This window comes from Equus asinus, chromosome 21 (assembly GCF_041296235.1).
Source record: "Equus asinus isolate D_3611 breed Donkey chromosome 21, EquAss-T2T_v2, whole genome shotgun sequence".
Lineage (NCBI taxonomy): Eukaryota > Metazoa > Chordata > Mammalia > Perissodactyla > Equidae > Equus > Equus asinus.
Window position 1 is genome coordinate 32,701,322 of NC_091810.1, and position 22,845 is coordinate 32,724,166.

Below are 22,845 nucleotides of genomic sequence, written 5' to 3' on the forward strand. Positions count from 1 at the left end.
AATTAATTTTTGCAGATTTTGTTAAATGTAAAATAGGAATAAAAATAGTATCTACTTCATAGTGTTTTTATAAGATTGGATAATATTTGTAAGGAGTTTAGAACTGTGCCTATAAGCTGCCATATTTTATCAAGTCTAAAATGGCATCAATTGTGAGATACACTTCTATTTTGTGTATTTCTAAGAAAGAAAAGCAATGCCAATTATAATGGGAAGACGCTATCAGTTGTGACACCTACTGATATATTAAAAGCTGAAAAAAGTATGGATCCTCAAATCAATGAAGTACCATAGTCAGTGCTAAATAAATGAATAAAATCCTAGACCAGGCAAGCTGATTATTCAGGGACAAGTTTGAATAGAAAAAAAATCTATTTGCATTTGTGAATGGTTATCTAAATAGCAACAAAATTCTAAGCAAACTATAATACTAATGAACGTCCAGATGACTTCTTGACTATTCTAAGAAGTTACTAAAGCATATTTCTTTCATTTTCTTAATGAGGTTTAAAGCTGCCTTCTTTATAGACTCTCTCGGGTTATTTAAAATCTAATTAAGGCATGATGATGGCTGTTCTAGATTGTGTCTCTTCCCCACCCCCTAAATTCATATGTTGGAGCCCTAACCCCCAAATGTGACTGTATTTGGAGACAAGATCTGTGAGGAGGTGATAAAGGAGGTCATAAAGATGGGGCCTTAATCTGATAAGGCTGGCAGGTGTCCATCTGAAAACAAGGAAGAGACATCAGAGAGCTCTCTCTCTGCCATGTGAGGACACAGTGAGAAGGCAGCTGTCACATGCCAGGAAGAGCACTCTCACTGAATTGGCCAGCACCTTGCTCTTGGACTTCTAGCCTCCGGATCTGTGAGAAATAAATGTCTGTTGTTTAAGCCACCCAGTCTTGGTGCTTTGTTATGGCAGCCAAACCAACTGAGACAATGGCCAACACAGAGGGCAGGCACTGAGAGAGGACCGAGGATGAATTCACCCTGCTTCCCTCACATGGCTAGTCATTAGTCATCAAGGAATGTTTGACCTGAAGGTGCTTATTTGCGTTTGGAAACCAGAGAAAGGATCTCCCCATGAACACTTCCCAGTCCTTATTTTTCTGCTTTCTCAACGCTAAATTCCCATGCTACTTTACTGACATTGTAATTGCTATTTTTATTTATATATATATTTTTTACAGTTGTATTCAGCTACCTTTGGGAAATCAACATTCTTGTTGTGAACATTTAATTAGGTTTAGAGTTTTAATTGCTTCTTTCATATTTATGCTTCCGTAGTAGATGGAAAACTTTCTCTCCTGCTGGTGGTTTGATTCTCTGGGTACTGGTTCTGCTTTTATGTGTTTTACAAATGAAACTTTGCCTTAGTATTTGTTCTTGCCAGTAATTGAATTTTGCTTCCACCGACATTTAAGATAGTATGAGAGGGGAGGGCCAGGAAAAATTCAGAATAATATAGAGGTTATTATGTGGAAGGCCTATCTTTATGGATTAAAAATCTGAATTATGGAATGTTTTTAAACTGGTTTTGTTATGGGAAACATGTGCATCAAGCAAAACACTAACCCATGGGAATCCTTGGGGAAACCTGTTTTAATGAGTAGATGAGATTGCTTGTAATTCGTGGAACAATTTATATGTAAATGGTGTACCTGAAAATCATGAGAGTGCTCCAGAACACTTGAAAAGGTTGTCTCTCATTAATAATTTCTAAACATTGCCTCTGCAATCTTGTTTACGTTGTTTTTTATCAGAGCAAATGTAAGTCTCTCCATCCTGGTATAGCCAGAGTTGGTGTATTAGTTATCTATTGCTGTGTAACAAATCAGCCCAAATCTTAGAAGCTTAAAACAATCAACATACATTATTTCACACAGTCTCTGAGCATCAGGGTGGTCCTGCCTCAGGGTTATTAGATTGCAGTTAAGCTGTTGGCTGAGGTTGTAGTCTCTGAAGATTTGACTAGGGCTGTAAGATCTACTTCTAAACTCACTCATGTGACTGATGGCAGTAGACTTAGTTCCTGGCCACAGGGCCCTCTCCATAGGAGCTGTACCCAACCTAGTTTCCCCCAGAGTGAGTGCTGAGCAAGCGAGTGCACCACTGTCTTTTATAACCTAACTGTGGGAGTGACAAACCATCACTTCTGCTGCTGTATGCTATTGGCACACAGTCCAACTCTGGTCCAGTGTGGGAGGGATTCTGCTTATCAGCTCATTTATCGTTCTGTTGGCAGGAAACTTCAGTTCCTCACCACATGGGCCTCTCGAAAGGGCCACTCATTCCATGGCTTCCCCAGGTGAGTGATCTGAGAGGCACAGAGAGAGTGGCCACCTAATCCTAGGAGTGACATACTGTCATTTCAGCTGCATGCTATTGGTCATAAAGACCAACCCTGGTACCATGTGCACAAAGGTGTGGATACTAGAAGGCAGGGATGATTGGGGACCATCTTAGAGGGTGCCTGCCACAACTGATATAATGTTGAGCAGAATAACAGACTCATAGAGTAAAATTATTCACTCAGGGCCAGCCATGAGAATGGCTCCACTTACCATTAACCTGAATTCTCTCTTGGATCTGCAATCTCCTGATAATCTTCCAATAAGTTCTCCTTGGATTAAGTTAGCTCAGATGAGTTTTTGTTGTTATAACGAAAGACTCCTAACTGATAAAATGGATTCCAATGCAAATTAAACTTCAACTACTGTCTGTTTGTTACAGGACTATGGAAGTTAGATTTCTCGTTATTGGTGATGGGAGATAACAATATAGAATTGTGGAGAGGGGCGGCCCAGTGGCTCAGCGGTTAAGTGTGCATGTTCCACTTCGGTGGCCTGGGGTTCACTGGTTCGGATCCTGGGTGCGGGACATGGCACCACTTGGCAAGCCATGCTGTGGTAGGCGTCCCACATATAAAGTAGAGGAAGATGGGCACGGATGTTAGCTCAGGGCCAGTCTTCCTCAGCAAAAAGAGGAGGATAGGCAGCAGATGTTAGCTCAGTGCTAATCTTCCTCAAAAAAAAAAAAAAGAATTGTGGAAAAAGTAGCAAGAACCTATGGTACTAAGTTGGAATTGGAGATAGCAATGTGAAGTTATATGCTGTACATAGACACACACTTCCTAGATCTGTCTACCCTTTCAGCCCAAATCACTCCCTAGCAGCAATGAGTAAGCCTATGTGCCAGGATCTTGGTTTCTAAATCTGATGCCCCACTAAAAACAATCTGGGCTCCTTGGAGAAAAATGATGAGGGCAGAGAAAATATGAGGTGAGACTAGCACATCTTCTGAGCCAGAAAATTAGCAAGATCTCAGAGAATAACGGGGATATGTCAAAATGACACAGCTGTCAGTTTGAAAGATCTCCTGCAGTCTCTATTTGAGAGAATTTGAACATTAATATAGAATCAGTTTTGCAACCATCGTAATAATTGATTCTGGTGGAAATCATCAATGGATGCTAAAACTAGTGGGTAAAAGTTTGGTGAAGAATAGGATATTTACATAGTCTCACCATATCTCCCCTTAAAATGCTTGTTAATTACAAAGGGAAAAATAGTACCTTTACAAATCCCGAAAGCTGGCAGACACCACCTTAACCATGTGATTAAAGGTAATAGCACCAATAATGGGACAAATGACATCATGTCCCTCCTGATATGATGCACTGAGAAGAACATAGTGTCACTCTGGGGTATTCTACTAAAAATGTATTACCTGAATCTAATCAAGAGGAAACGTCAGGCAAAATCAAATTGAGGGACATTCTAGAAAATAACTGGTATGGATTCCTTAAAAATGTCAAGGTTAGGAAAGATAAGGACTGAAGAATAGTTTCTGCTTAAAGAAGGCTAAAGAAATGGGACAACTGAATGTAATGTAGGCCCCTCAGTTGGATCCTGAACAGGGGAATAAATGGCTATAAAGGACATTATTGGGACAATTGGCAAAATTTGACAATAGTCTGCAGGTTATGTAATAGTATTGTATCAATGTCAAATTTTCTGATTTGTAAGAGAATCTTTGTTTAGGAAATACACACTGAAGTATTTAGGGCTAGAAGGGTATCATGTCTGCAACTTCCTGTAAAATGGCTCAGAAAAAGATATGAAAGACAATGAACGATAAGGCAGATGGGGTCACATGCTAACAGTTACTGAATCTGGAAAAGGTCTTGTATTAGGTTGCTATTGCTGCTGCGACAAATTTCCATAAATTCAGCAGCATGTTTCTGTAGGTCATAAGTCTGGCCCAGTGTGGCTGGATTAAATCAAGGTATCAGCAAGATTGCATTCCTTTATGGAGACTCTGGGGAAGAATCTGCTTCCACGTGCTTTCAGGTTAATGGGAGAAATCAGTTCCTTGTGGTTGAAGGACTAAGGTCTCCATTTCCTTGTCTTTTGGCTCCCTCCGTCTTCAAGCCAGCAATGGTGCTTTGAGTCCTTCTCAAGCTTTGAATCTCTTACTTCTCCTTCTAAGGGCTCATGCATCACATTAGCCTCACTTGGATGACCCAGGATAATCTCCCTTTTTAAAAATCAACCAATTAGTAATCTTAATTACATCTGCAAAATCTCTTTTGCCATGTAGGTAATGTAACATAACCATGAAGATCTTGAGGACCAAATTTCTTTCTACTATTGGTTCATAGGAGTTTTTTCCCTTATTCTTGCCACCTTTATGTAAATTTGAAACTACATCAAAATAAAAAATGACATAGATTCACAAGCATAGCACAGGAAGTTGGAAAATGTAGTCATGGTCCTTCACATTCTTCGTGGTTTCATTTTCTCCTAACAGCACTGCATCTCTTTTTCTCCCCCATTACTTACCAGGTCACCACCAAATCAAGCAAGGGACCTGTGAGGTAGTCGCTGTGCACCGGTGCTGTAACAAGAACCGCATAGAAGAGCGATCACAAACCGTCAAGTGTTCTTGCTTCCCTGGACAGGTTGCTGGCACAACTCGGGCTCAGCCGTCTTGTGTTGAAGGTAAGACCTTTCTGATCAGTTCCTCCAATATTGCAAAAGGACATAGAACTACCAAGAACTTCCCTACTTTACTATCTTTGCAATGCAAAGAAAAGTAGTTTCCTTCTAGGGCAGCGTCATTCCAAAAGTGAACATAAATATAACTCCACAAATTTCTTAATGAGTAAGGTGAGTTATTAGTGATGTCTCCCAAGAAGTAGCAGTGGGGAGTTCCATTCCCAGAAAATCAGGAAGATGTGCTTTGATTTCTTTTGGCCCCGCTGTATCTCCAGATCTCCCCCATCAAAGCAGTTTCCTCCCTAGAGATGCTCTTATTCCTGCTCTCAAATTCTATACTCCAAAAACAGCAGCCTGGTTGTCTCACTTCATGTTTAATGTTATAGATTAAAAATCTCTTCTTTCCTAGTTTATTATTTTAACAAACATTTATAAAACATCTTCTTTGGAGCAACTTCTCTGAGAATAGTTTGGGATCATGTATCATTCATTTGTTGTTTCCCAATCTTCCAGCAGAGTACTATGCCAATAGTTAAAAAAAAAAAAAAAAATGAATGACTGTTGATGGTTGTGGATGGAGGACTGGGATTGATTCCTTTTGATGCCCGGCTCCTTCTAGCAGACACCTTGTTAGAAACCAGTATTAGTCCCCAGGGGAACAGATACATGAGGTTAAGCCTTGTAGCAGTGTCTCTACAGTGGTGTGAAACCTCCCTGAAATTGAGCACTTCCAGTCTTATCTGATGCATGTCTAAAGGTCAACAGTTAGAACACACACACACATTCTTAACTCCAGATCTTATTGCAGAATCAAAAATGATAGCTGACTTACCCACATCCCACCTACCCTACCAAACACAGACACTGATTGGTGGGTTGTACGATTACGAATGGTGTTGTCACAGGCTGATCTCAGCCACCTTTAAAGCCAGGAAGTGAAAGGGGAAAATTGCCCATTTACAATTCCTTATCAGAAACCGTGGGGGCCAGATGTGTTGCGGAATTCAGATTTTATCAGATTTTACAAAGGTAACATAGTGTACATACCATCTGTTACCTAACAAACCTTCTCCAGTCTTCTCCATGTCTTCTCCAGTGGTACCCATAATCACAGATATTAATATTTCTATAGTGAAATAAGTGAATATTCATGCAGAATGAGATAAAGCAAGAAGAACCTCATGTTAACTAAGCTAGGTTTGGCTGCCATCTTACAGAAATCCTTTCTATTTTCAGAGCTTTGTAGATTTGGGGGTTATAGATAAAGGATCATGGACCTATAAAAGAATATGAAGATCTTTAACATGAAAAAAAATGGCATTTAAAAGAAATTTGCTAAGTTCCTCTCCTCCTCCTCTTGGGCAGTTTAGTATATTATTTTCTCCATCAACTGAATCCTAATCATAGCCATTCTGCTCCCTTACTGTCTCTCAAATCAGTCCACTTATCTCTACCCCACTGTTACCTCCACTTCTAGGAGCAGACATTACATCTGGCTGAGCTTACTACTACTCCTAGTCTTCCGTTTTCCACCCCGTAGCCAGAATGATCCTCCTACAAAAACAGAACTGATCATGTCACTCTCATTCTTAAAACCACACTTTAATGACTTCCCACTGTCTGTAAAATAAAATCTAAATTCTTCACCATGGCTTATGAAGCCCTGCGTAATATGACTGTCTCACTTCTCTCTTTCATCTACTCCACTCCATCCAACCTGGGGTCCTTCCCTTCCCTTTCATCTTTGTGCTTCACTTGTCTATACCCTTTGCCTGAATTGCCCTCTTCCTCGCAACACACATTTTGTCTACTTAATTCCTACTTTCCTTTCACATCTTTTGTATGTTCTTGTATCTCCCCGTACTTCCAGTTCATGACATGCATCCCTATTTTGTTGTAAAAACTTGTGGAATATGTGCCTTCTTTTTAGTCCGCAAGTTGCTTGAGGACAGGAATTGGGTCTCTTTTTACACCTCCTCTCACTGACTGGAGGATTAGTGAGTTTTAGCACAGTGGAGAATTAATTCACCTTCACTAATCGCCGATTGTTTTCTAAAGGTAACCACTGTGTTTGCTTGTCTCTGTAGACTTCAGACTTCTGCAGGAACTTAGAAATCATAATATAAACTATATTTATGCTTTGTCTAGCCCAGAATCTTTGGCTATAAAAAATCTTATATATCTAAATAATGTTTTACAATACTCAGAGCACTTTTATTGGTACTTGGCAAGTATGAATAGGGTAGAGATTACTATTAGCATCTTTCTCTTAGTAAAGGAAGTATTAATACCTTACCCTAAATTAGCTTGTTTTGTATACAGGCAGAATCCCCTTTGGTTACCACCCTGGGGGTAATAACTACATTTTCTCTTTGGTCAATATATTTTTCTGTATATTTGTGTATTTAAATCTGTAGAAAATGTGGTAGAATGTGTGTTATACACAAATGGTATCACATTGGATATTTCTTAATCCCACCTGCTTTACTCCTATCAATATTAGGTTGTTTTTTAATTGCTCCACAGCATTCCATTGTATGGATGGGTCATAATTTATTTAGCCATTCCTCTACTGAAGGACATTTTGATTGTGTCTATGGCAAAGCAAACAGACTTGCAGTCTAACTAAATGATTTCCCTCGTGTCATTGGATCAGCAAGTGATGGTGATGAATGATTTGGTGTCTGAGCAGAGTCTGTGCAGTAGAATGTTCTGTGATGATGCAAATATTCTTTCTATATATGTCTGTCGCTGTATGTGATGATGTGTATGGGTCCAATATGGTCGATAGCCACTAGCCACCAGTGGCAGTTGAGCATTTGACATGTGACGACGGTGAATTTAAATTTAAATGGGAACTTGTAACTAGAACCTTCTCTATTGGACAGCGCAGGATAAACTTTATGTAAATATATAACTTTGGTACAACATTTGTGTGCAGAGAATGCTAACCCTCTGAAAGATGCAATTGTGACTGTGTTTTCATATTTGTGTCCCCTGCACCTAGCATTGCCTGGCAAACAGTCAGTGTTCAATGACTGTTTATTGGATCAAAGTCACTGAGGAAGGTCTAGAAAGTTGTAGTTTAGGCTCTGGTTAGGATTTATGTCTGTTTTCATATCCCGATGTTCTTTTATTCCTTATCTGAATATGTCTCCATTAGGGCTTTTTAGGTTTACCTGCTTAATCTTTATCCCGTAATAATTATGCAGTAGCATGCTGCTAATTGGCACATGGGAAGGCCTAGTCTCTGCTCTTCTGTTCCTCTTATCTTATTTGTCAATAAGAATAGAGAAGATCTAAAATATAAAATTCACTGGAATTTACATTTAAATTAAAACAAAGACAAGAAGATGTTGGAGTGGGGCAGTAATTAATGTTGGCCTAGAAATTGGAATATCCTTATGCATTTTGTTAATTCACACCACAGATGATTATCTGGTGTTTTCACTGCTTTTCCATAGAATCATAGCTTTCATTAGTTAAACAGGAAGAAAAATTAGCTGTTCCCCCCCTCAACAAGCTTTTTTTTGTTATAATTAACTTATGAAATCCCCCTGGATTATTGAAATGTATCTTTCATACACATTTGGGATTTGGTAGATAGGATAGGCTATGGTTACTTGAGTCCTAAAACAAACAACTGTTTAGCTGGTAAGAATTCTTCCTTTTGAATATTGTTCTGGCACATACAAGGCTGTTTGGTGGTGGGAACTGTATTCTACACATTTATCACAATACAGCTCTATAGAGATAATGCTGAATGGTTTTATGATAAAATGAGATAAATGTGTAATACAATAAAGCTTAATTTATTTTGTCAAAGCCAATGCTTTCTAAACATCCTCTTTACCAAAGATTAATAAGACAAAATCTCGGGCATGGGAGGCGGTTACTTTGTAAAGCTATTCTTTTTTTTTCTTTTGGTGATGCCCGAATTTCTTCTGTTTTTCTGAGATGTCAGAAGAGAGTTGCTGTTTGCGCTGCAGACAACTTTCGTGGCTTTGTGGACTATGTGATGAGACACAGGTCTGTCTTTAAGATGTGCTTTCACAAGGTTGTCTTACTGGCTCTGTTCTCTGTGCCACCAAAAAGATGCAGCAGCTTTCTGACTCTTCTCGGTGGCAGTCAGGTGAATGACAGCGAGTGTGCTTTACAAAAGCACTTGAGTTGGAAGGACATGCACCTTGCTTTTGTTGTTTCATTCATCAAGCTTTAATTTAGCACTTTTATGCTTGGCATGTCCTAGATGCTGGGAGGGAGGAGGATGATTAGGCTCAGGTCCTGCTTTCAAGGAGCCCACAGTTTACTAGGAAAGATAGACAGTTAAACTCTAGTAAATGAAGGACTCCAGGAGACAGTGGAGAAAGCCATCAGGGATGGTGCCCCTGAGAAGCAATGGGTCTGACTTTACCAGGTAGGACGGAACTAGGGAGTGGAGCAGCGTAAAGCATATAAGCATGAGTGGGACAAGCCTGGGACCTGGGAGTAGCTGAGTCTGCTGAGTCTGGCTCGGAAATGGTAGAAGACAAGGCTGGAGATGTAAACAGAGCCCTTGATAGTAGAGGCCTCAGGTGAAATCAAATTTTAGGATTTAATTCCTGCCTTCTGGGAATTTGTATTCTAGGAGAGTGGATGAAGCCGAGTGTGCCAATAAGAAAGGATATGAAGTGCTCTGAACAAAGTTCATATAAAATACGCTAAGATTTCTGAGAAGGAAAAATGTGACCCCTGAATTTGATAGGTCGCCTTGTCAGCACAGGTTTCATGGCTGGTCCAGGATTAGCCAGGATTTGTGTGTGTGCGTATGAGAGAGAGAGAGAGAGAGCCCGTGCATGTGTGCAAATTTTAGACTTGTGGAATTGCCCACACAGGGGCCAGGAAGGAAGACATGGGATAGTGCTGGCATGGGGTTTACCATGGATTAGGATTATTTTTACAAAGCACAGCTTTGATGAGGTCTGATGGATTACCACAGCCTCTTATTCTGGGCTGAGTATGTCTGTAGAACCATAAATCAGTGTTTCTCAACCAGGTTGATTTTGCCCCCATGGGGACACTGGATAATGTCTGGAGACACTTTTGGTCGTTACACTGGGGCAGAGAGTGCTGCTGTCATCTAGCAGCTAGAGGCCAAGGATGCTGCAAAATATCTTACAAGGCACTAGATAGACTCCTACAGTAAAGAATTATCCAGCCCGAAATGTCACTAGTGTCAAGATCGAGAAACGCTGCCTCAGAGGTCCCCACATACGCAGATGTACTTGTGTGAGGTAGTATTTCGCTGAGAGGAAAAACTCAGATCACAAAAGATCAGTCTATATAAATCCGTCCACTGCTGCACTCAGTACCTCCGTGTACTTTGTGGAAATAGCAACACTGTGTTATTTGTGAAATGTGTGAACAAGTAAAAGCCTCCCTTAAAAACAAAAAATCAGAGTGCTCCAACTCCTGCCTTTGTGCTTGTTACCTGGGTCAGGTCAGAATGGACTCTTTTCTTAAAATAACAAGAAATACAAATTGGCAGGGCTTTCCACCATCTATCTTAAAAGTTAATAAATGGCTTAATTTTTACAGAACACAGTGAGTGCCTTGAAATAATGGTGGTAAGAGCAAAATAGCTAAAGCTAAAATATATTAATATCTCACAGCATATTCTTGTGACCGTTCCCATTTTCTAGATGATATATATTCTGGGAAGATATATTCTTCATCTTACTGTCCATATTTTTGGTATAAAAACACACTTTTCTTTAGAAAAGCTTTCACTCTGTGTAAACACCACTAAAGTCAGTCAACAAATGAGAGACCAGCTCTTGAGAAGTGAGCTTGTCCTTTGTTAGTCTTATTTGAAAGTGGGTTTATCTAAATAGCTATATAAATACATATTGTGTTTTATTTAGTGGGGTGATATTTATGTGGGACAGGGATAGCAAAAAACCTCCATTTATTTTGTACAACAGAGAGTAAAGAAAATGCACCAAAATAGCTAATTAGTCATCTATTTTCACCTAGAAAACATTATAGAAAGTACTAGTCGCTACCAGAAAACTATGGCTTCATGATCTCTTTTTTTTCTTCATTTCTGCGTAAAACTAAGAATTCATTATAAGATGGCAGCCTGAAGATAGGCATATTTTGTGTTTTTGTAAGTCAGGAAGGCGTGGGGCTTTTTAAAGAATTTTATTTTAAAAATAGAAGTGGTAAGACACTTTCTCATTTAAAGTGTATTATGGTATTTTGTAACAGAAAAAAATATATATGCCTCCTACAAATGTATTTTCCTGTGGAGATGAGGCTCAGTTAAGTGGGCAGATGTTCTCAAGAGTTGTTTTAATAGAATCCTCCTTCTGAGTCCTTTGTCCCACTCAGCCTGGCTCAGCATACACAAAGCTTAAACTTCCTGGCTGTTTAATCACCGCGTTCACTGTCAGGTCAAACCCGGGCTTGGTTCTCATCTTAGCTGTAAGTTCCTTCGTCAATCTTGAACTTTGAGACTTATTTTGGCTACTGTCATGGCTGTTATTATGTCTCTTGTTTTTGCTGTTAAATCTCTCACAAAGAAACTCCATCATGGATAGTGTATCTACTTATTGAGGCGCCTCACTCAATGTATTCTTCTAGAAGATATAAAAATGATTTTTTTTTTTGCAGATAGGAATATTTCAGATATTTGTAATGTAAAAACTTGCTATTTTAAGGAGTCTATTTTGAATCCATCTTTAGAGGTATCACTCCATATTTTATTTTTCTTTAATTTTTTTATTGCAGTAACAGATAACATTATATAACTTTGAGGTGTACGTCATAATATATTTCGAATTCTGTGTAGATTACATCATGTTCACCTCCCAAAGAGTAATTACAATCCCTGTATTGTCTAATTAAATGAAAGAAGACTGGTAAATAATTTTACAAGCACTTGATCAGATATTCTTCCTTCTTTTATTTATTTAAATTTATTTCAATACTTAAATAAAATACTAGGCAAATAATATTTAATTTTTTTCTGTAGTTAGGAATTTGCATATTTTCCTGTGACATATGCCTGAATCCATCCATTTTTTTTCCCTCCAGGTCCTTTTCTAGATTTTGGCATCAGAATTATCTTGGGTCCCCCATGAGTCCAGTAAGGAAGTACCAACATTTCTCTGCTGTGATGTTGAGATAATCTGGTTCAGTCGATTTCCTCTGCAGGGAATTTGTTCTCAGATTTCTCAGTCACACTTGAATTTGCCTTCTCTTTCAGACTCCTCTCTGTCCCAAATTCTTTCATCATCCTCTGCCAAGCTAACTCTTCTAGGCCCACAGCTTTCCCTGGCTGATTGCACTGCCTTGTTCACAAACCTTCCATGGCTCCCCACTGCCAAGAGAATCAAGTCTAATCTTGAGTTGACCTTGAGAGCCCTTAAAGGTTGCCTCCCAAACCATCCTCCTCAGCTGAGCATCCAGTGCTTCCTTGCTGACCCCTCACTTCAGCCACACGGGTGTACTGGCTTCTAGATGGACCATTCACTGTCCCACTGCCCCTCCTACCTTCACTTGGATGGATCACTAGGCATCTCTCAAGGCTTCTTTTGAATCTTCCATGTAGCTCTGACACCTCTCAAGAGGACATAGGCTCCCACTGCTGAGTGGAAGAAAGTGTGTCTAAGGAAGACTTTTAAAGATAAAAAAAGTATTTTAAATTCAGCTTTAACTCTGTGTAAATATATCTAAGCTCTGTCAACATTTATATAACTTTTCCAGTCCTGCAGATGGTATTTTAAATTGAGGTTTGGGAACCATCTCTTATTTATCTTTAAATCCACTTGGGAACAACCTAAGATATTCAGAAAGTAATGAAGGACTGGCCAGCGGTATGAATATGGTCATACTCGATGTAGCACTTATTCATCTAAACTATTATTGTAAATTGTGTAGTAGAAAGGCTGCTGGATAGAGAGTACAGAGATGTAAATTGCAGTACCTCCTCCTTCGCTTTTACTAACTTTGTGGAAAGCTCTGGTTTTTGTTTCTGGAACCATCTGGCTCCCCTAGCTGCTTCTGAACGTTGTTGGGACAATTAAAAGAGGAACAGTGGGTGCTTTGAAAATGACAAAACTCCATACAGTTTTAAGGTGAGATTGTTGTGATATTTGGGGCTGAGAAGAATATAACCATCTCAGTCTTTTCCCCAGTGAGTCTCTCCACTCCAGTTCAGTGGCAGTCTCTGACAAAATAAATAACCCGTTTAGCTATATCCCTTCCTCAGTGTTGTCACCTTCTGATTTGAATAGCAAATGGTTATCCTCGATCAGTATTGGCTAGAATCAGGAATGGTGGCTGCATGTCGAGAAGACACAATGTCTGGCCACTTTAGCCGATAATGAACCCGTCTTGTGCCCTCATCATGCCACATCGTATTTTCTCCTGGCAGAGTTTTGAACGTACTGGCTTGCTGTGTTACCTACTTTGGTCGCTGCTTCTATACAAGGAGTTGTTTCTAGTGGAGATCTCTGGTGTGAGGGAGGGGTTCGTATTTAAGGGTTGGAGGTGGGCTCCAGCGTGTCAGGCTGCCTCCATTCATGATGCTGCTCGACTGCTTGCAAACTGGAATTTTGAGCAAGTCACTCAGTACCTCTGGGCCTCAGCTTTCTCTTCTCTGTAAAATACAGGAAGATAACAATTTTTAACCTCAAAGTTGCAGTGAGATGGAAATTAGAAAATGCAGGGAAGACAATTAGTAGGGTACCCGGCCCTCAAGAAAAAGTAGCTATTAGCATTTAGAAAGATTTGTTTGAACTATTGAGTCAGGTGGTAGTAGTTTGTCACCTCCACTGGGGGATGTTTTCTATCAAAGTGTTGCTGTTTCAACAAGAAAAACAGGGCTAAACTACGCGCCCCCCCACCCCCTGCCATACACACACACTTCCTCTGACCCCAGAGCTTTACCCTGGGCCAGCCCGTTGGCTGGGCTCACCTTTAAAAATCAGTCACAGTCCTTTTTGTTCTTGGAATCTGTGGGAATAAACAGCCAAGTTGATGGTGTTTCCTTCACTTCTCTTCATCTGCCTCCGAACCCAGAGAACTGGGGTGCTAGTTGCTGCTTCACAGGCTTGAAACATGAATCATTTTATTGGCAGGGATGGTAAGGTAAGGGGGAAAGTGAATTCACAGGTGACTGAACTAGTGTAGGGTGTCAGCATTTGAGGGAATACCAAGTCGTCCCCCCCCCCACCGTCTTCACTTCACACCTAGTAATTGACTGGAATGGCAGGATGAGCACTGTGTATGATGGAAATGTTTACTGCTTTTAGTCTTTGCTACTGATGACAAAGAGTGTCAAATATAACAACTTTGCAATATCAATATCCACCATTGTAACCAAGAACTAAAGGTAATGACCACAATAATAGCTAACATTTTCTGACAACATAGTGACTGGCCCAAAGTCAGCCAGGACTTTCACATGGGTTAGCTTATCCTCGTGACATCCTGGGGTGAGGTTCTGTTTTTATCCCCATTCTACAGATGAAGAAGCTGAGGCTGAGAGGTGTTAAATACTCAGTCCAAGGTCACTGAAAAAGAAAGTATCACAGCCACATTCAAATCCAGGCAGGCCCACTGCAAAGTAAGCAGTCTCACTAACTGTATTACAATTAGTTACCCAACAGCCAAAGAATGTGTTACAGAGCATGTGGCTGGTTGCATTCTTTAAATTTACTTGTGGTGAAATAATTCTTATTAGCAGTCTTTGCAGTCAGTGTCCTAATCTGTATTGAGCTTTATGTTGTCCATATTTGGAGGAAGAAACAGTGTAACAAACATTTTTTGGCCTTTCTTTTCCAGCTTCCATCGTGATTCAGAAATGGTGGTGTCACATGAATCCTTGTTTGGAAGGAGAGGATTGTAAAGTGCTGCCAGATTACTCAGGGTGGTCCTGTAGCAGTGGCAATAAAGTCAAAACGACAAAGGCAAGTATAGACAAAACACTACTATCATTTACAACTTCAGCACATTGTTAGCTATGGCGTTCCCTACTGCCATCAAGAGGACAACATGGTTTTATGTTGATGAACCTGCTTGGACAGTGCCACCCTGTGACTTTGGTCTTTGAAAAGCCCTTTTCCCAATGTCACCCTTTATGTCATATTTCACAGAGCAGTGATTTGGTGGGTGAATTCCTTATTTTAGGCAGGGCTGCTAAATTCATTGCAGCGCCTTCTAAAGTAAAGGTTTCAGAGCTGACAGGCCAGTGTATCAAAAAAGCGTGGCAAGGATCCACACACACATGATTTGCTGAAGTAGAAATACCTACTGCCTGTAAGGAGATTTAATGGTTGAAGACTCTAATACAAGTCTTACAAGTCAACAGTTTCCTCCCCAGATGGTCTTCTTTCCAGTTCTCCCTGTCTCCGAAGGGCACCATTGTCTACCCCATTCTTGAGCCAGAAATCTAACTTCTTCCTTATCTCCCCATGTCCAATCTATTATTTTGTCCTTGGGATTGTTTCTCCCAGATCCCTCCGTGAATCTGCATCACCATACTTACAACCCCCGTCACGTCCACATTGTGTCTCATCTGGACTCCTGAGTTGCTGCCTCACATCCTCTCTTGCTTCCTTCTAGTCTGTTCTCCACACGATGACTACAGTAATTTTTGTGAAATGCAAATCTTCTAAGCTAGTCCACCCCCATATCTTTCAATGGCTTCTCCTGGCTCTGTGGTCCACTAGCCCCTGCCTCTGGCCCTTAATCAATAACCTCGCAAGCCAGCCCCCTTTCATTCTTTCTTTCTGCTCCGGCTTCCATTGTACCTCTTACTGTGGTGCCTTTGCAGTTGCAAAGGACTGTGCTTCCCTCCTTTCTTTTCTATTTAACCATTATTTCTTCAGGGAATCCTTCACTGATTGGCTTCATGTCCCCTGTATCTCTGAGTGTGTACTGTGGTTACATTTTACCTGGAGTGGTATACTATTGGCTTAATACCTAGTGCTTTCTGTCTTGGTGGAGAGCTGTGAAGTCAGGGCCCTTGTCTGTTTTGCTTACCCTGATAGTCCCAGAGCCAGCTATTGTCTCAGTAACTATTTCTTGAATGGAAATCAATAAAACAGGTCGTTCTGGGATTGTTAGTGTTAGACACACCGGAATGGAATGACTCTTTAGTTCTGGTTGTTATCTGAGCCTTGCCCCCTTAGGAGGTATAACAGTTCTTGAATGGCTTCTCATCTTGCTTACATTTCCCCCTTTATGAGTATTTTGAATTGCTGACACTTAGAGTTCTCATTCATCTTCAGCCACTGAGGTCAAAAGCAAGTGAGTTCTCCTCCTGTGTGTGTGTATGAGCTATTATAATAAACAAGACTTTATAAAATATATATTTAAATATAATGCCATTAATATAATGAAAGATATTAAATCTAAAACATAAAATACTATAAAGTAAAATTTTATAATAAATTTTAAATTAAATGTAAATTTCAGCTGACATTATCATACCCCAAATTATCAATAGTATAGTAAGACAGTTGATTCGTTCCTTATTATCTTGTTAAAAATCATAAGTTCACAATCAAGACTATTTTCAACATTAATTACAATTATCAACTAACTTGTTCTTATGAGTGATCTCGAGATGATGAGGCTTAATGACCTGAGACATGCTTTTAGATCCAGGGCAGTAGAAGTTCCTGGGGTCATTTAGTGGTGGAGGGAGGAAGTTCACACTCTCATCATTTCTACCAGCTCCTCTTCTAAGCCGCTCCCAATAAACTTCCAATCTGTATAAACTCAAGTGTGCTTGCCAAGCAAACCCTGCCTTAAGATAGTTCCACTATCCTTTCTCCATGGCCCCTTTCAGCCACCATTCCCTTCCTAAATACAAATCTCATAGTCGCCAGTGAACTAGGGTCTTACATCCATCAATGAGCAGATTTTTCTTTCATCGTATTTCTTGCAGACTAAGAAATAACTTTTTGGAAGATTATATTTTTATTGATTCTTACATATAAATATAAAACAAGACCATGAGCACCAGCCAACTGTGTTCCAGAAAAGAATGTGTCTAAGTAATCTCTTGCTGGAGCTGCTGCTTCTCTATTTATGTGCAGTTAGAGAGGGCATTTGCAGGAAGCAAACCTTCAGGGGCATTTTTGCTCTGTGTGCTGGGAATAGAAGTTTGCTCTAGCAAAATCCTCAACGGTAGTGACATTTCATTTAGCACTTTGAAAAGTTGTAGAAACATAATACAGGTCCCTAAGCCATCATGATACTTAGCTGCTTTTTTAAAAATGATACGCCACTTGAGAATAATCTCAAAGTCATAAAACTTTGTTTCCTTTCTTAATCCAAGGCCGTGTGACTTGAACTGCATAAAACATTTTATATCTTTTATGGATCTTATGCACATAGAGTAAATTCATTTGTGGAGCTGTGACTGGCTTCCATGAAGGGCTTGGTGCCCACGGGAGCTCTATCTTTTTCTCAAAATCGACACTGACCTTACCCCACAGGTGAGATGGAGGGCCTATATGCTTCCCTAGAGGGGTGTTAACTATATAACAAAACAGATTCCATTTTCCTTGACAGTTCACACAGAGCAGCATCAAAACACAGAAAGACTGGGGAGTAAGAGTGTCTGCAGTACGCCACCTATGTCAGAATTTTATTTTCCATTTAAATGCAAATATGAAAAGAGCTAGCAGTCAATTTGAGATATTAATAGTCCTAGATGAAGATATGAAAATGAGCGGGGACAGTTCCCTAACCAGTCATTTTGTCTTTCCCGAGGAGAAAAGGTTGGCATGGAGTTTTTTCTGCCTGCATAATGTTCAGTATCCCCAGAGAGGGTGCAGCTACTACTTTTTGTGGGAAAATATAACTTTGTCATCTTGCCTCAACTTTCTTTTTCTTAATTTAATTCTGAGTCTTACTGCATACTCTGTGCTAGATAATTCTTCTCTGAGTTTTCAGTATTAAGGCTCCTAACAAGCGTACAGTGTCTTCTTAGCACCAAAGCCAGCCATTTGCTAGGGCTTTTTGTTGTTTGCAGATAGAAGTAAATAACATTGAATTTTGTGAACTTTTAGATTTTTTGATGTTCTTATTTTTAAAACATCTACTAAGGGTGAAGAGCTATGTCTTTAGAGCGGTAGTTCTCAACCAGAGGCAGTTTTGCTCTGCAGGGGATATTTGGCAATATCTGGGGACATTTTTAGTTGTCACACATTAGGGAGGAGGGTTGTACACGCATCTAGTGGGTAGAGGCCAGGGATGCTGCTAACCATCCTAAAATGCACAGGACAGCCCCCACAACAAAGAGTTATCTGGCCCCAAATGTCCATAGTGCTGAGGTTGAATAGAGTATTTTTTTCAGTAGCTCTTTGCAAGCATCCTACCTGATTGTCTGTCTTCATTTTGTTCTTCAAAGTTTCTATTAAGTGTCTAAATGTTTATGATATTTCATATTGCAAAGCTAAAGGTAAGAGTTGAGAATTTAAATAACAGGCTTTCTTTTCACTACCTCCCTCATCCTTAAGATCTAAGATGACCAGGTCCTTCCAGTATCTTCCTCAAATGGCTCTCTGTCTGTTGGGCTACTGCCATGGGTCATCCTCATCCTCTTGCGACTCAATGCTATAGTAATTTAATGGTGTCAGTGGCTACAGAAAAATCATCATGGGAACTTGTTAAAAACACACTGTTTTGAGCCTCACTTCTAGGATATTCTGGTAAAGTCAGTCTGCGATGGGGATTAGAAAACCATACTTTTAGAATGTTGTTCTTAGGGTAATTCTGAAGACAAGCAGGATGCAGGAACCACTGGTTTAACTTAGCTCCCCACCTGCTCTCTGTTCTTGCCTTTAACTGGCTTATACTCTGCTTTCTCTGCCACCAGGGCAAACTGCTTGCCCAGATTCTGCCCTGGTGAGAGACCATCAGTGGGTCCTCACTGGTAACTGATAGAAAATACACAGTATAAGCATCTTGGGAAGGGCCATGTATCTCCATCCCTCATTGCCTTCCTCTTCATCTCCTCTCTCTTCTACAATTCCACTTGTCTTTCAAGATCTAGCTGAGATTGCTCTTTACCCTGATGTCTGGCCTTTCCTGATCCCTACAGCTGGAGCTTGAAATATTCAGGGTACCCTGTCACATGAGAGTGGAGCTAATATTGACCTGTTAGCAACCTTTTATCCACAAAAATTTCCAAATAACAATGAGCTTTCCATATCAATCAGCAAAATAAACATTTTAAGGGAAAGTAAATCTGAAAGCATCTTATCATTCAACTTTCAGTGCAAAACGAGCTGGGCATGGACAAGGAACTTCCTCAAATGAGATGCTTTTGAGAATTACATCCTACATGTAGGTTGATAGTTGGCTGTAAACACTGTTAGCTTCTATAGGATGCATGCATGATAGGTCCAGAGAGAGCTAACATGACAATAGCCACTATTTCCTGAGCACTAACCCCATGGCAGGCACCAGGCCACGTACTTCATTTCACATATTTCATTCACTCTAACTGAAGGAGCCATGTGCTATTATTTCCGTTTAACAGATAAAGAAACTAAGGCAGAGAGAGACAGTCCTCTCCATCTCAGAAAATGACCAACTCCATTGTTTGGTTACTCAAGCCAAAGACCTCGGAGTGGCCATGCATGCCTCATCTCATCTTTGTGCCTCAGTGAGAGAAAGGGCCCCTCGCGTTGACGCCTCTCTGGACAATTCTTCCCCTAGATAGTCAGGGTTCCCTCCTTTCCTTCAGGTTTCTCCTCAGATATCTCCTTCCCCAACAATCCTCTATTAAAGAACACAGCAATGCTCATTAGTTTACGTACTGTCTTGTCGTTGGCTGCTTGCATGGTATGAAGGCAGAGTTGAGGAGTTGGGACCATGGCTGTATGGCCTGCAAAATGGAAAATATTTACTGTTTGGTGTTTTACGGAAAAAGTGTGTCAATCTCTACTCTAGCGAAACTCCACGAGGCCAGAGTTTTTCTTTTGTTTATGCTGGAGATATCCTAGCAAACCAAAGAGTAATTGTAGAATGCATAAATAAAGGCCACAGGTCAGTTAAGAGCAAATCTGAGGTTTGAATAAATACCTGATTGGGTCAGAAGCTCAGCCATGATGGTTATGCTGTCAAATAATATAATTCACTTTGAAAATATTTTCGTGGTGTAGACATGTTAAAGTCTTACGCTTTTCTTTTTCTTTTTTTTTTTTTTTTAAATCTTTTTTCTTTTGAGGAAGATTAGCCCTGAGCTAACTACTGCCAATCCTCCTCTTTTTTTTTTTTTTTTTTAAAGATTTTATTTTTTTCCTTTTTCTCCCCAAAGCCCCCAGGTACATAGTTGCGTATTCTTAGTTGTGGGTCCTTCTAGTTGTGGCATGTGGGACGCTGCCTCAGCGTGGTTTGATGAGCAGTGCCATGTCTGCGCCCAGGATTCGAACTGACGAAACACTGGGCCGCCTGCAGCGGAGCACGCGAACTTAACCACTCGGCCACGGGGCCAGCCCCCACGCTTTTCTTTTTCTAGCTGTATGTTAATTAAACTGTAAAATTTCTTACACGACTAAATCAAACGATAAAAATTGCAGATGTTTTCTTAGATCATAAATAATGAGCCTGGGTGTTTAAAAATGGAAAAAACAACCGCACTTCTTAATAGATGTATGTTTTTACTAAATATGGCAGTTTTATAAAATAACCTAGTTTTTAAAGTGAAAGTTAACCACATGAAGAAAGTAACAAAGGCAACATTTTGATCTTGACATACACTGATTTTAATCAGCATTCATTTGAAAAATTTTAGAGCCATTAACAAAGCATGCTCAGCATGCATGAGTTAACTTGATGGGCAATGAATGTGCCTAATCTGATGTGATTTTTATAACCCCACAAATTATAAAGCTAGGGTGCAGAATACTGTGTTGTGGAAGCCTTTGTGCATGTTTTCTTTGCAGCCTAAAAGCAAGAAATGTAAAGAAGTTGATTTGAACAGCTGATTTGGTGAGGCTGGGTACAGATAAAGGTGCAAAATGCTAAACGCTGTACAGATGACACAGAGAGGGATGTACGGGTCCAGTAGCAGGAAAGATTGGGTTTGGTAGATATGGGATGTTGAATGCTCACTTGTTTAATTTGTTTTAGGTAACACGGTAGCAAAGAGAGAGATGCACTTCAACCTGGAGAAGCGACAGGATGCAGAGCTCTCTTGATTGAATGACAGTCCTGGCCAGGTTGTGCGAAATTGTCCTGGATTTCAGCAACATCCCATTTGCGTGTGTGTGCTGTGAGGAGTGGCACTCAGTTAACTGTGCCAGCCGTCTCTGCTTTATGATTTCATTACATTGAATTATAACCATTCACCTGCCACACAGTTGACACACTATGTGGATTCCCAAGGAACGTACCTCCAAGAAACCCCGGAAGACAAAACCAGAGACTTCCAAATAGGTCGCCACTGAAGAAATATTTGCTCTTCAGCTTTTTTCTGCCTGAACAAAGACATATTTCACAGGCTCCTCATTCTGTTCCTCTTTTGAACTGTTTCTTTAGCCCTTGCGTTAAAGTGGTTTGAAAGGGGTCTGAATAACAAAATGTTTTTGCAGATGTAGATCAATGAACTCTGATTAACTGGTGATGAAAATTTATTTTATAAACCTGGAAGAGAAGGACTTCTTATGTGTGCATTTGTATTTTTGCTTTTCATTTAGAATTTTTGCATTTTAAGTTCCATTGTCAAGTTCATGAAAATGGGAGCATTTTTAACGTTGGGGCACCATTTTACTGAGTGCTAAGGAAGCGTATCAACCGCAGTATTTTATAACCAAAGCTCTATCATGACATATTCACAAAAGAAACAAAACCTGTTGGGATTTTTATGGCTTATGTGTAGTCATAGAGGTAAATCATTTAAAATATAAAACAGTCTCTGTTTAGATCGAGAATGATTACTTAGATCCAGTTTATGTCAGTTAAAATATTTTGTTAACTCCTAGACAGGAGTCTTTAAATGTAGAATTTTTAAACTGTAAATGACTTATTCTTAGCTCTTTCCCTACTTACGTGTTAGTCATCTTATTTCTTTAAATATAAGTAAAACCTGAGTCACTTTTTTCTTGGTTTAATGATTTTGCAGCAGACATGTCTCCACATATTCTCGGATGCTGTCATGCAGAAACGTATTACAGATGAAAAGCAACTGACCCAGATTTTAAATGCATAATCTGATTAAAAAACATACTACTGTAATATTATGGGATAGATTTTATATATTAAGAAATACCAAAAACATACTTTCTGCATTGTTAAATTATCCCTGTCTTTTTGCAATTATAGGGGAAAATAATACTATAACATTGTTTATAGCAGTAACAGTTACATCTATTTGATTTTATTCTTGCAGAAGGAATGGAAATTGGCAATATTCATTTGTTTGCTAAATTTAGTTTTCGTTTGACTGATTACATACTTACCAGAGTTGTTACTCTCATATTAAGTAAAAAATTGATTCTGCTGATAGCATAAGTCTTTGTGATTATTTTCTACCTTAAGACTTTGTGTTAACATCCTAAGCTTGCAAATTTTAAATGTGAACTGTGCAAAATAACTTTTTTAAAAATAACATCTAACTTTGCAGATGTTTACCGTACGGCAAACTTGGTGCCTGTAGCTAGATCGCCACTTTATTTCCTCTCCGAAATCTATGTAGCATTAAAGAGAATTTAAAATCTAGGGAGATTTAGTTAAGTTTAGGCACACTGATGATGATTTACGCATACTCTGCTGCCTTTAGTGTAAGACCTTACGTTGTAAGAAGAGAGAGTTAAAAAAAATAAGATTTTATGGTAC

At 39.6% G+C, this 22,845-nt stretch overlaps 1 protein-coding gene across 3 annotated transcripts in view; it reads left to right on the forward strand.

Annotated features, from left to right (window-relative positions):
• TAFA4 (TAFA chemokine like family member 4) overlaps positions 1-22,610 on the forward strand; it is a 148,290-nt gene extending 125,680 nt beyond the window's left edge. For 2 of the 3 annotated variants that reach the window (XM_070492569.1, XM_070492570.1), the window contains exons 4-6: positions 4,849-5,004; positions 14,833-14,957; positions 21,142-22,517. In XM_070492569.1, the coding sequence (XP_070348670.1) occupies positions 4,849-5,004; positions 14,833-14,957; positions 21,142-21,153 (293 nt within the window). In that variant the 3' untranslated portion in view covers positions 21,154-22,517. Of the gene's footprint in view, positions 1-4,848; positions 5,005-14,832; positions 14,958-21,141 lie in introns of all 3 variants that reach the window. The other variant, XM_044755074.2, reaches the window with a different exon arrangement.
• Positions 22,611-22,845: the final 235 nt, after the last annotated feature.